The 15050-nt window shown below is 34.3% G+C and overlaps 1 protein-coding gene across 1 annotated transcript in view; it reads right to left on the bottom strand.

Moving 5' to 3' along the window:
* ELP4 (elongator acetyltransferase complex subunit 4) overlaps positions 1-15050 on the bottom strand; it is a 249110-nt gene that overhangs the window by 213616 nt on the left and 20444 nt on the right. The window contains exon 3 of the mRNA XM_047070348.1: positions 4984-5105. Coding sequence (XP_046926304.1) covers positions 4984-5105 — 122 coding nt within the window. The remainder of the gene's footprint in view (positions 1-4983; positions 5106-15050) is intronic.

Raw genomic sequence — 15050 nt, 5'->3', positions numbered from 1 at the left:
AAACACGTATTATACAGGCTAGAAAAAGTAAAAATGTGTGCGAAGATATGTTATTTATAAGATATTGAGCATGCATAAAGTTTACAAAGTAGAATGACAGAAGGGTCAAAAAAATTTTTTTAATTATATGTAACATAACATATTACTTTTGTTCTGAACGTTATAAAACTACAACTCTGAAGATAAGTATAATAAAAAAATGTTCAGTAGTGTATATGGCCAATCAAGGGGTACTTTTTTTTACTTTATTCTTACAGCTATCCCAATTTTTGACAGAATAAGGAAAGAAAAGTCGGATCTGAAATATTTTTCTATTCTATTTACTCAGAAAGCCCAGCCTGTACAATAATGTACTAAAAGCAAACAACTAACCACTCACTGGATTCAGACTTCTAAATCTTGTTCCATGATCAGTTAATGAGAGATGGATGTTAAATATAGACTTAACACCAAATTGACACAAGGAAAGGAAACCTTTTTAATGGTAATTCAAACTTACTGTTTAACAAATAATACTATTTCATCTAACTGTTTTTCTTTTAAAGTTATTTATTTATTTTTGAGAGAGAGAGAGAGAGAGAGAGAACGTGCATGGGGGAGGGGCAGGGAGAGAGGGAGAAAGAATCTCAACCAGACCTCACGCTGTCATCGTGAAGTGGGGCTCGAACTCATGAACTATGAGATCATGACCTGAGCTAAAATCTAGAGTCAGACACTTAACCAACTGAGCCACCCAGGGGCCCCAAATTCTTTTTAAAAAAAATTTTTTTAATGTTTACTCATTTTTGCACGCACGTGTGAGAGAGTGAGTGAGCGATCACGAACAGGGGAGGGACAGAGAGAGAGGGAGACACAGAATCTGAAGCAGGCTCTAGGCTCTGAGCTGTCAGCACAGAACCCAATGCAGGGTTTGAACCCACGAACTGTGAGATCATGACCTGAGCCAAAGTCAGATGCTTAACCAACTGAGCCACTCAGGCACCAGGTGCCCCAAATTCTAAATCAATTAATATATCTTTTCTCAATCAAAACCAAAAAACCAGGGGCACCTGGGTGGCTCAGTTGGTTAAGCCTCTGACTCTTCATTTCAGCTCAGGTCATGATCTCATGGTTCATGAATTCAAGCCCCATGTCAGGCTCTGCACTGACAGCATGGAACCTGCTTGGGATTCTCTCTCTGTCTCTCTGTCTCTCTCTCTGCCCCCACGCTGCTTGCTCTCTCTCCCAAAATAAATCAATAAACTTAAAAAAACAAACAAACAAAAAACAAAGCAAAAGATACAAGGTACAATAAATAAGATCTTAATAAATGAGTTCGTTATTTGGGTAACAGACTAATATTTGGGATATGTAAAAATGCTCTAAATTATTGAGATATTCTGATTTTTACTTACAGATTTAAAGTGCAGAAAAAAAGAATTCTGAAGATATTAGTCTAAATTTTCATACTTCAATACTAAATATTTTGTTGCTATATTAATTCATCTAATATGACATAGTTTATTTTCTTTTTAATTTTTTTTTTTTTTTTTTGAGAGAGAGAGAGAGGGAGGAAGGGGGGAGGGACAGAGAGAGAGGGAGACACAGAATCCGAAACAGGCTCCAGGCTCTGAGCTGTCAGCACAGAGCCCGACATGAGGCTGGAACTCACGAACCACGAGATCATGACCTGAGCTGAAGTCAGATGCTTAACCGACTGAGCCACCCAGGAGCCCCAATTTATTTTTTATTAAAGTTATTTTGAGAGAGAGCACATGTGCAAGTGCTCAAACAGGGAGGTGCGAAAGAAAGGGAGACAGAGAATCCCAAACAGGCTCCATGCTGTCAGTGTAGAGCCTGACACGGGGCTCAAACCTGGGAACCATGAGATCCTGACCTGAGCTGAAATCAAGAGTCAGATGCTTAACCAACTGAGCCACCTAGGTGCCCTGATATGGTTTATTTTAAATAAACTGTTACTTATTCCAGGATTCATGGGTTAATATAAGGTAATTCATTTTCAATTATGAAAGACTTTGTCTATATTAGATATGGGTACTTTCATAATAAATGATTTTAAATATGGACTATTTGCTTATTAGTATGTTTGATGTTAAAAAATATGTTCTGTAAACCTTTAGTAAACATCAAGATAAGTTATCGATATTCCTGCCTATAACCATTACTTATCTTGAATGCATATTACAAAGTAAAACATTTAAGCTCCTAAAATCATCCTAGCCTCCCTCTTTATTCTAACTGTAGTAGATTTTGGATAGTACATAATGTATAAAAGATATAACTCAAAAAGTTAATGCCATAAGTCAGGAATTAACCCTTTGTTCTAGATATTAGACATCTCTTCCTGCATGAATATAATCAATACAGGCATGTCGTCACTAAAAGTATTTGAATTAAGCTTTAACACTCACCTTAGTATATTAAGAAATAGCATTTAATTTTACTTCTGAAAATCACATTATAAATATTAACATATATTGTTTAAAATTATGCAAAGTATATGGGGTGCCTGGGTGGCGCAGTCGGTTAAGCGTCCAACTTCAGCCAGGTCACGATCTCGCGGTCCGTGAGTTCGAGCCCCGCGTCAGGCTCTGGGCTGATGGCTCAGAGCCTAGAGCCTGTTTCAGATTCTGTGTCTCCCTCTCTCTCTGCCCCTCCCCCGTTCATGCTCTGTCTCTCTCTGTCCCAAAAATAAATAAACGTTGAAAAAAAAATTTTTAAAAAAATAAAATTATGCAAAGTATATAATAGAAAAATGCAGCATTTTCAAGTTCTAAAAAAATTATGTATGTACGTGTGTGAATATATTTTTTATTTCTAAAAAAAATCAGCCTACCTACTGATATACACAAATATTTTAACTTAAAAATCTAATTTTTGCTATTTTACAAAACATTCCATAGAAAAATTTCAGAGAATACTTATCACTGTATTTGAGATGATTACGAACATTCTCTTAGATAAAAAAAGTTAACTGAAAAATACTTACCAATGTGTTTTTAAAAGCTTTAACAACATCATGTATATTGTTCTATAGGATTTTCTAAGGGGTGTAATTTTTCAACATTACATCTTAATGCTGACTTCCTGAAGGAGCTTTGACTACAATAGGCATGAATATGTTTTCAAAGGATGATGGATAAATTGCTGGGTGGTTATATAATATATCTTAGGCAGCTGATGGGGCTTTTTATCCTTTACTTGTCTTTTAGTTATACACAGTTTTAAGATAATTATGGTCTCTAAGATTTTCTTTTCCCTTTTCTTGTACCAGCAATATTTGTCTTGGTTATAGGTTCCAGAAATTCCCAAGCATACATCATAAAATTAAAACTAAGCAATTACAGCATTCCCCACTCTACCTCCCCACCCCCCCCCCCCCAACACTGACCCATGGTGTATCTCTAAATGCTATTAATACCTTTGTTTTGGTCATTCATTTTTGGACTGTTTAATACAAATGACTCGTATATAACTCTAATAGAGTTGGGAACACTGAAATACTGACTGAATATTATGTAGGAAAACCTACTTATCTATGTTACTCCTCAACTTCTCATTTTAAATAGTTCATTTGTTCTTCTCAGTGATACACTACAAACTTTGTCTACATGTTGGTGTTATGAAGATTATAAATAATTACAATTTGTATAGGCATAAATTTTTAATTCAGTCTATTCTAAACTTGTGAAAACTAACTAGACCACATTAAGGGTATGCAGGTTGAAAACAATATTTTTTATAATTTTTTAATACAAAAATGAGAATGGCATATTATTCTTTTAAATCCAACTATTTTATTATTACATATTAAAAAATGAAAGAAATATAAAATATATATGAAATATATATGAAATATATATATATATATATTGTCCTGGGCATATATATATTGTCCTCTTTGAATTTTAAAGTGTGCTTTGGTTTTAAAAAGATATAGTACATTGACCACATATCTTATTTTATTACTTGTTTCTTAGAAAAGAATAATTTCTGTTATTTTCAAAGCAAAATAATATTAATAGATGAGTACTTTTTTCCTAGGTTTTTTTTTTTTTTAATTTTTTAATGTTTATTTATTTTGAGAGAGAAACAGAGACAGAGCTTGAGTGGAGGAGGAGCAGAGAGAGAGGGAGACGCAGAATCTGAAACAGGCTCTAGGCTCTGAGCTGTCAGCACAGAGCCCGGCATGGGGCTTGAACTCACGAACAGTGAGATCATGACCTGAGTCAAAATCGCCCACTTAACTGACTGAGCCACCGAGGCACCCAATAAATGAGTACTTCTAATTTCTGTATCTTTCTTCTGATTTACATCTTTAGGATACTGGTATTTAATATCCGATAACATTCTGCTGTTGTTTTTCTTTACCTAACTTTTTACAGAGTTCTCTTATTTTCATGACTATAGTATAGCAATAATTTTATGTATTTCAGTTTTGAGTAGCTTATTATTATTTTTCCCACTGCCAATATCAATTTTAAGTTAAAAAATTGTCTGAGAACATTAATTTAAAAATGAAACTACATGTGTTTCTCTCTGTCTCAAAAATAAACAAACATAAAAAGAAAATTTAATAAAAAAAAAAAAAAGGGGGGCACCTGGGTGGCTCAATTGGTTGAGCAACCAACTTCGGCTCAGGTCATGATCTCATGGTTTGTGAGTTCAAGCCCTGTGTCGGGCTCTGTGCTGACAGCTCAGAGCCTGAGCCTGCTTCAGATTCTGTGTTTCCCTCTCTCTCTGCCCCTCCCCTGCTCATGTTCTGTCTCTCTCTGTCTCAAAAATAAATAAACATTAAAAAAAAATTTTTAAATGAAACTACATGTTCAAATAAATTTTAAGAGAATAAAATATATGTATGTTCCCATTAATGGATTTAAATACAGTTTGTATATATACAAACATATATTTTGTTTACATATATATAAGCAATATTTTTTCATGAAATGTTCAAAATGAAATATTGAATAGTATATCCTATACCTGTAAAATATCAGCCGGGTCTTCTTTTGCAGATGCAACCAACAAAGTATGCCCATTGATGATTCCTTCTGCCAGGAAATACTTGAAGAGCAAAGAAGAATAAATATTATATTTATCCTCTTCTGTAAAAAAGAAAAAAATATAGTCAGAATCCTATCATATACCAAGCATACTCAGACATTCTTGTAATTTTTCTCCTTAAAACAAGTATATGAGGTGGGGTAATAACTGTCTTCCTAAAGTACAGTTAGATAGGCTAAGAGACTTATTTATCTAGGTGGTCAATGAGAAGTGAGTCCTTTTAATATGGTCTGATTCCAAAATTTTTCTCAATTTATTGCACCACTTCTGATATCCACAAAATTTAGAGGATTATGTATGCTTATAGCAAGGAAATCACAGATATTTTTATCTTTACTAAGATTTTTTTTTTTTGGGCATTGCACCTCTAAAATGGCTATTCTTGGAGTGCCTGGGTAGTTTAGTTGGTTAAGCATCCAACTTTGGCTCAGGTCATGATCTCACAGTTTGTGAGTTCGAGTCCAGTGTTGGCTCTGCACTGACAGCTCAGAGCCTGGAGCCTGATTCAGATTCTGTGCCTCCTTTTCTCTGTCTGTCCCTCCTCCATTTGTGCGTGCTCTCTCTCTCTCTCTCTCTCTCTCAAAAGTAAAGAAACATTAAAATGGCTATTCTTATCTACCAGTTTGTAAACTCACACTTAATTTCTTACATGTCACAACAATTAAGCACTTAGTGTATGTAGCCTGAAAATTAATATTTATAAAATTTGTAAAAATAGTATTACTTCTACATTTGTGTTTTAGGCTTTATATCCAATAGCAATTTAAAATTGAAGATTTTCAGTTGAGAGTTCTTAAATTTGTACTAAATGATTTCCTAGTAAACAGTCCTTTTACCTTTCATTATTCCTTCATCCTCCCTTCTTTCTGAATTTTTGTGAAAAAATCATGTGTCAGGTTTGACAGAAATGTGTTAATATTTTTGTGATTTTGTGACATAATATAAACAACTTGAGTATATCTTTGTTTTCTTAATATTACTGATAGCTACATGCCTACATTTTTATATCAGTCTTCTTTCCTTTAATACTTTGAAGACAACACAAAACCAGAGACAAAGGTAAATTTATTGCATTATCTAAAAAAAGAGAAGCCATGATTAATTTATCCAACAAATATTAATTGAGTTCCTGTAATATGTCAGGCATTGTTAATATCTGTAAAACCCACACTATTAAAAAATATTCCTAATCAACTGAGCCACCCAGGTGTGGCTCATTATTAAAAAATGTTCCTAAGAAAGTTTGAATTTGTGGTAATGTTAGCACTGTGCAAAGCCTCTTGCAGCTATAATTATAAAACCTGAAAAAAAAATCATTAAAAAATATTTGAAGGCATTGGAAAGCAACGAAAAACAGACAGAAACCACAGCAGTTTCCTTTTGAAAGACTGTGATCATGACATGGAAGAATTTCTAATTTATGGCTTTTTTGCTTAAAACTGTTCTTAACCTCCCTTAGCTCTGGCAGCTTTAATTCAAATCCTTTCCAGCTTGAGATAGCAGAATGTAGAGTTCAGAAAACAGCTGAAAGTTTAAGGGAAAAATCCTTGAAGTAAGAGTTCTGCAAATGTTAGCAAATGTGCCCAAATTCCTGGTTGACCTCTAAGCCATCTATTATCTATGCATGAGAGGGAGAAAGAAACAGTTAAGTAGGAAAGAGAGAACAGGATAAACTTGAAAGACAATTAAATCATGTGAGATTTACAAATTTAATGCTCCCCTGAAGGCATTTATTTCCCCACCTGAGAGCAGAATCTTGTATTAAAGAAAGCTGAAGTCTCACTGACTTGAGGTGGCAGAGGACAAAACTCAGGGCTGAGAACCATAGAAAGTGTGAGCCCCCAAATCTGAGTATAAATTCTGTACAAATATTTGGTTCTCTTCTAAATTCTGATTGTAAGAGTCAGCCCTGTGTGACCAAGTTAAAAAAGCAAAACTAAAATCTGGAAAATCGAGCAGAGATACTATCTGCTGCACAATATATTGAAATGAGAGTTAATTTAAGATCAGGCAAATTAACTGTCTATTAAAACAAAAAACCTGAAATCCTCAGGAAAACAGAATAGAATTCATAATCAATGCATTTTTTACAGTGTGAAGATTTCAACCAAAAATTACTGAATGTGATCCATACTAAGGAAAACACAACCTACAGAAACTGACTCAAAGAAAAATGCATTAAAAGTATTAAAGGAAAATATATCAATAAGTGAACAGAAAAGGAATATCGAAAGGGGACGAGAAACTATACAAATGAATGACAGAAAATTTAGAGCTTAAAATTATTATTCCTTATAGGAAAAACTTATTTGTGATTTCATGAGTAGATTGGAGATGAAGGAAGGAAAAAAAACAATCAGTACATCTGAAGGGAGATCAACAGAAATGATGAAATCTGAAGAACAAGAAAAAAATTAAGAAAATTGAACAGAACCTCAGAGATGTGGAATACAGAGCAGTCCAAAACATGAGTCCTAGTCACTGGGAGACAATAAGAAACAGAAACAGTATTTAAATTTTCTATTTGATCAAATATTCAGTTACAGATCTAAGAAGTATAAGAAGCCTCTCCTAGGATAAATGCAAAAAAAAAAAAAAAAAACCCAAAAATTCCCCAAATCTAAGTACACCATGGTTAAATCTTAGAAGCAGCAGGGAGAAATGACATATGACATACAGAGGCACAATGGTAAAATCAACAAGTGATTTTTCATCTGAAACAACAAAGGCTGGAGGATATGGTAATTATATGAGTTGAAAGAAAAACAAGTAATAAAAAATTATCAATGTGTAAAACACATTCAACAACTGAGGTGAAATACTATTTTCAGATAGGACAGCAGACTTGTACTACAGGACCTAAAAGCTAAAGGAAAACTACACAACACGTTAAACTGCATTTACAGGAAGGAATAAAGAATATAAATAATGACAAATATGTAAGAAATTATAACACTCTGTGATCATGTATATATGTACTTATGTGCATAGATATGTGTGGATAAATTGTTTCTTCGAATTTCTGAAAAAAATACAACTGTTTAAAGCAAAACTGACAGAACTAAGTAAAGATAGACATAAGTTCAATTTGGAGATTTTATCATACATTTCTTAGTAACTGGCAGAACAGCTAAAGAGAAAAATCATTTAGAAAATAGAAAATCTGAACCTTATCAACCACTTTGAATTAGATAATATACAGTTCCAGAATATACATTCTTCTTTTTTTTATTCTCGTTAGTTAACATACAGTGTAGTCTGGGCTTTAGGAGTAGAACCAAGTAATTCATCTCTTACATATAACACCCAGTGCTCATCCCAACAAGTGCCCTTCTTAATGCCCATCACCAATTACTCTACTCCCATCAACCCTGTTTGTTCTCTGTATTTGGAGTCTCTTATGGTTTGCCTCCCTCTCTGTTTTTATCTTATTTTTCCTTCCCTTCCCCTATGTTCATCTGTTGAGTTTCTCAAATTCCACATATGAGTAAAATCATATGATATCTGTCTTTCTCTGACTGACTTATTTTGCTTAGCATAATATCCTCCAGATACATCTACATTGTTGCAAATGGCAAGATATTTCATTCTTTTTCATTGCTGAGTAGTATTCCATTATATATATATACATATATATATATACATATACACACACACACACACACACACACACACGCCACATCCTCTTAATCCATTCATCAGTTGATGGACATTTGGGCTCTTCCCATAATTTGGCTATTGTTGATAGCACTGCTTCTGGAATATACATTCTTTAGTGCATCTAGAATGTACACCAAGATAAACCACATGCTATTCCAAAAAACAAGTTGCAAGACACTTCAAAATATTAAAATCTTACTTTAGAAACTGAAATTTTAAAAATTCCATTTATGATCAATTGAAAAAACCATGAAATATTTTGGAGAAATTTGACAATATATGTGCATGAATTAGCCCCACAATGAAAAGTACAAAATATTGTGAGAGTAAGTAAAGAAAGCCTAAATAAATAGAGAAGTATATCCTGTTCAGGGAATACAAGACTCAAATCTTTCTAAACTGATCTATAGTTTTAATGGAATTCCAATGCAAACCCCATAAGATTTTTGGAGAAACTGATAAGCTAATTCTGAAATTTACATAGAAATCCAAAGTTCCTAGAATAGTCCAACAAATTTGAAAAAGAACAATTGGAGGACTTACTATCTGATTTCAAGACTTAGGATAAAGCTATAATCAAGGCAATATGGAATTAGCTAAAGGATAGAAATAGAAATCAATATAAAAGGATAGAGTCCAGAAATAAACCCACATGACTGATTTTTTAGAAAGGTGGAGAAATAACTGGTTGTTTTTTTTTTTGACAAATTGTCCTGGAATAATGGGTACCCAGATGCAAAACACAATAAAAAATCTCAGTCTTACCCCAGACTATAAATTAAAAAAAAAAAAAACCAACAAAATTTCTATCTTACTTCATACTAATACTCAAATATTTACCTTGAAATGTATCACAAAACTAAATATAAGAGTTGAAACAATAAAACTATTAGAAGAAAACATAGGGAATAACTTTGCAACCTTGGAGTAGATTTCTCAAGGTATGGAAGCATGAACCATAACAGAAAAAAAAATGGATAGCAAGCTACAGAAAGAAAATATTTGCAATACATATATCTGATAGAGAACTAGTATCCAGTATACATACTAAAAAGTCTTCTAATTCCATGAGGACAAACCACCCAATATAAAAACGAGCAAAAGATCTGAATACACCCTTCACAAAAGAAGACATATGAATATCCAGTAAATGTATAAAAATAAGTTTAACTGTATTAAACCCTGGAAAAAAAACCCAAAAAACACTGTGAGAGACCACTACAATCCTACTAGAAAAGGTAAAATAAAAATACAATACTAAATATTGACAAGAATGTGGAACAAATAAAATGCTCCTACATTGCTAGTGGCAATGCAAAATGGTACAGATGCTTCAGAAGATAGTTTGGCAATTTCTGATAAAGTTAAACTTACACTTAAACGAACCAGCAATGCTACTCCTGCATTTTTACCCATGAGACATGAAAACACATGTCCATACATAGTTTTATACAGAATGTTTATGGCAATTTTGGTAACATCCAAAAGCTGTAAACAACACGAATGCCCATCAATTTGTGAATGGAAAAGACGAATGGTACATTCACAAATGAAATACTTCTAAACAATAAAATAATGTACATGCAACATAGATTAATCTCAAAAACATTAAGCTAAGTGAAAAAAGCTGACACAAAAATTATGCATGGCATGGTTGCCTTTATGTGACATTCTACAGAAAGTAAAATTAATCTCTAGTGATAGAAAGGAGTTAGATGTTTGGGGCCAGAAAACTTTTTTGGGCATGAGGAAATTTTGGAAGATGCATGGAAATGTTTTATATCTTGATTGCTGTGGTGGTTCTATGTATATACACATTTGTAAAATGTAACTAACATATACACTTAAAATGGGTCCATTTCATTGTGTGTAATTTATAGTTCAGTAAAGTTGGTTTATTGAAACGCTTTCTTAAGGTGCAATTAAAACAGCAGGTGGTAACTTGTTGATAAACCTCCTTAGTATAGTGAATTAGAGCAAATCCATGATCAAAAGTATAGTAGATTTACATCAAGTTCAATTGTATATATTAAAGAACATAGTTCTTTAATACTATCATTGCAAGTTAATATCCACAAATCTAAAAGACGCAAAATGGGCTTGACATGGATTTAGGAGCATTTCATGAAAGTTTTGTGTGTAAGGGAAAAACACTTTCAATGCCTCTGTACTGCTTACAGCTGACAGGTGGAAAAGAGAACAGAGACGGATGGAGGTAAGGTGACCGGCACTGCCTATTCTCTAATGCAGTTATCATACTGGGGGGAGGGCGGGGCACTCACTTTACATAACTAACAATTTATCTCTATTCAACTTTAGGAAAAAAAAAAACAAGAAAGTCATGTTTAAAAAAAGAATTGATTTTACCTTAGGGAATTACTAGTGGGTTAGTTTACAGAAGCAACCATATAAACACAGGTCATTAAAAATCACTGATGTAAAAACCAAATTGGATACTAAAAATTTTACTTTCTAAGGCTGACATTTTACAACATGGAAAATAAATTTTTAAAAACTCTTCCACCATCCATCACTTTCACAGAATTGCTAAACTGTGCTATATTTCCTTTCAGTACTTTTTCTGTGGTGTTTTCCTACATGGTTACAATTATTACTGAATTTTATGTTCTCCTATTTTCACATGTTTCATAGTCTTGTAGCTGTCATGTTTCAGGGGCCATAATATTCTAGAAAATGTATGTACTAGAATTTATTTCATCATCTCTCTACCATGGACTTTTCCTGCTTTTAGGCTTTCGTTATTATTAAAATATTTATTTATTTATTTATTTATTTATTTATTTATTTATTTATAGAGAAAGAGAGAGAAAGAGTGCAAGCACAAGCTGGGGAGGGACAGAGAGAGAGGGATAGAGAGAATCCCAAGCAGGTTCTACACTGTCAGTGCAGAGTACAACACAGGTCTTGAACTCACCAACCACGAGATCACGACCTGAGCTGAAATCAAGCGTCAGACACTTAACCTACTGAGCCACCCAGGGGCCCTTTTGTTGTTATTAAATACAGAAGTACAAAAGTGCCTCAAATCACACATATCCAAGACGGAACTCAGTAACTCATTATTTTTTTTCTTCCAAATGTGGTCATTTCAGTTTTTAGGAAATCAGGACTTATTTTTGATTCCTCTTCTCTCTCTCCCACCAATGCATTCCTTTCCCCATCCTTAAAATCCTGTTATATTTATTTTCAAAGTATTTCTGAAATTTGATTGTCACTCAAATCAGTGTCACTCCCCTAATCATGCTACCAACAACTCTTGTCGACACCACTGTGACACCACAGTGTCACCACAGTGTCACTCCCCTAATCATGCTACCAAAAACTCTTGCCTACACCACTGCAATCACCTCTTGTTTCTTTGCATCCACTCTAATCCTCCAATTTAGTAGTAACCTTTTGAAAATACAAACCCAATCATTTCACTTCCCAACTTAAAACCTTTCAGTGGTTTCTCATTGCTGTTGGGAGAAAGAACTAAATCCTTTAACCTGGTCTATATGCTCTGTGTGGTCACCGCCAAAGAGCAGAGTTTAATGTGTATAATAAAAATATTTGCGTTAAAAGTGGTATCATACTGTCATTTCCCTATAAAAGGACATGGTGGTTGTTTAACAACTTCTCAGTAAAAGTAAATGAGAAATAAGCCTAACTAAAATAATTATTTGTAAAATTAAGGTTACATCTATACACTAGTAAGGGAATGAACAACTATATTAGGTAAGTACTGCATAAACTAGGGAGAGTCACAGATAATAAAAAATATTGAGTGATGTATCATTAATGAAGAGTGACAATAAACTAGATGGCAGAATTCCTCTTTTTCTACTTATGTTTTAAATGAGTGTGAGTTGTAACTTTTTTCCTACCTATATACAATTCCTACTGATCTTATCTACACTTGTAACTTAAATTAATATCTCTAGTTGCTATACTGCATCTTAAGTCAGGACGTGTTGTGTAAATTACTTCACCTTTTTGGCTAGCTAATTCCCTCAAAAGTCCCTCCCAGACCCAAATTAGGTAAACTCATCCTTGGAGAAGCTTTCCTCAAGGCTGGGTGAGATGACCAGAGTGCCCTGGAGCATCTTGTTAACTCCTACAGTAGCATTTAATATACATACTGAAATTTCTCCACCAAGCTAAAAGATCCTCATGGCAGAGAATGTATTTTATTGTTGTATTGCTAGCAGTAGGCACATACTATACATTTAGTAGTATAATTTGTATAATTAAGGAAAAAACAAAAATCTATCTTGTCTTGTAAATCAGCCAGATCTACTGAAGTTTGGCTGAAAACACACCCTAGTGTACATGCACACACACACACACACACACACACACACACACACACACATGCACACATATACACACACACACAGTTTTTTCAAAGACTCCTATGTGGCAGTCAAAACTAATAGGAGGAAGATCACCTATTTAGAGTTGAGCAAAAAACAATACGCTCTTCAAGCTGAAAGTCACCATTTTTTGTGAAACAAATTTTGAGGTTGTACATTAAGCATTTAATTAATCTATTGAGTGAATCCCCATAACACTGGAAAAGCAAAAATGATAACGATGTGACAAAATCGCCAAAAAGCAAATGTAGTTTTGGCCTGAATTAACAGTCTAATTCTTAGGTTGAGAGATGGAAGTCCTAGTCTATTCTACAGTAGTGGACCATACTGGCAATAGTATATATTTCATTCAGGGACTTACACAAACTAAAGCATATTCAGAATGAAGTGACCAGGAGGGTGAAAGAACTTAAAAGCATGAGAAAAAGGATACTTAGGTTGAAGAAAAAGAGATCCAAAGGATGTAAGAGACCTGTCTCCAAATATCTGATGGACTGTCATATGTAAATGGAATCACACAAGAGGTAGAATGAAGCCTAATAGATAGGAACAACAGGAATATCAATTTTTCTTAACATCAAAGTCCAAAAGAGCTGCCCCTTTCATTGTGTTGGGAATGCTAACAAAGTCACCAAGGACTTTCTAATTGTCTGTTTTCTGGGACACTTTAAAATCTTTCTTATTTCATTTGTCTATTGCAGCTATTATCAAGGACAAATTTCTTCCTGAAATTATACTCTCCTTCTCCATTAATGCTCTATTTTTAAGACACTTCTTGTTCCCAGTTGCCCTGTTTCTTTAGACTCAATTCCTTGGTAAATAAATATGAATTGCTTCTATTAATTTCTCTAGTCACTATTTTCAATTAAGCTATGCCAAATCTTCCTTTCTCATCTCTTGACATCTAGAGCTAATTCCATGACTTTCTCACCAGTTTCAGTTATTAAAACTTGGAACAGTCAAGTTTAAAACTTTAATATTCAGTGCAAACCTTCCCCCTCCTTTAGTGGAGACTGAGACTTGTAACTTGAAAGTCTTAGTGGGACAGAGGGGTTCCAAAGGAAAGGAAGATTCTAAAATGCCTCTTCCTCCATGCCTTCTTTCCAAGTCCTAGTTCTGTTGTTAGGAGATCAGGGGGAAAAACCTGGCAGTGATCAGCTTACATAATTGGCTGTCTGGTTAGGGAGAGATGTCCTTAGCCTCATATGATCTGGTCTAGTTAAGCCTGCTGTTTTGTAGCCTTTGAAGTTGTGGTGGTTTCTATGTTTTTCTATGGGTGGGTTCTATGGTTTTTGTGGGTAGTGCTCAGTTTCATTTTGGTCACATCTGCTGCTGAGAAACCCTTCCGAGGTGGAATCTAGGTTTTGGGGGGCTGGCCAGTAATTCATATTCAAATTCTGTTCTGGTAATATTAGCCATTGCTATCATTATTATTTTGGCTATTTATATAATCTCTCCCAGCAGGCTTCTGTCCTTTTCCTACACCAGACACAGAAAACAGTGTTGTTGTCGGGAATGATGACAAACCCTGGGAGATTTAAGACAGGCTTCCTCCAAGCACTCTCTCACCATGCACTACTCACTGAAGGGCTTACAGGTTCAGAAGTTTAGCAAGGATGCCAGTCTTTGCTTCTTGTAAGGATCCTCAATGTCTATGACTGATGCTCTTAGGAATTGTACCGCTTACCTGCCTGAGTGAGGGATCACTTTTGAACTTGAATATTGCACTCTTGCTCTCTCCAATCTTTGTCTGTGATGCTTACTAATGGTGGTGATGGTAACAGTTACGAGGAAGTAGCTGTGGTGGATCTCTGGACCTGCAAGGAAGTATTTAATCCCAACTACAGGAATGGGGAAACTTTCATCTTCGCTTTCTTTTTCTCACTTTGGGCTATGGTCAACACTTCTGAGTTCCTCAACATCCTGTAAAAAGTAATACATAACTAATCT

This window comes from Lynx rufus, unplaced genomic scaffold (assembly GCF_022079265.1).
Source record: "Lynx rufus isolate CCGP_SWC_20201006 ecotype Redwood Valley unplaced genomic scaffold, mLynRuf1.p SCAF_9, whole genome shotgun sequence".
In the NCBI taxonomy this organism is placed as follows: domain Eukaryota; kingdom Metazoa; phylum Chordata; class Mammalia; order Carnivora; family Felidae; genus Lynx; species Lynx rufus.
This window is presented reverse-complemented; position numbering and strand designations above follow the sequence as displayed.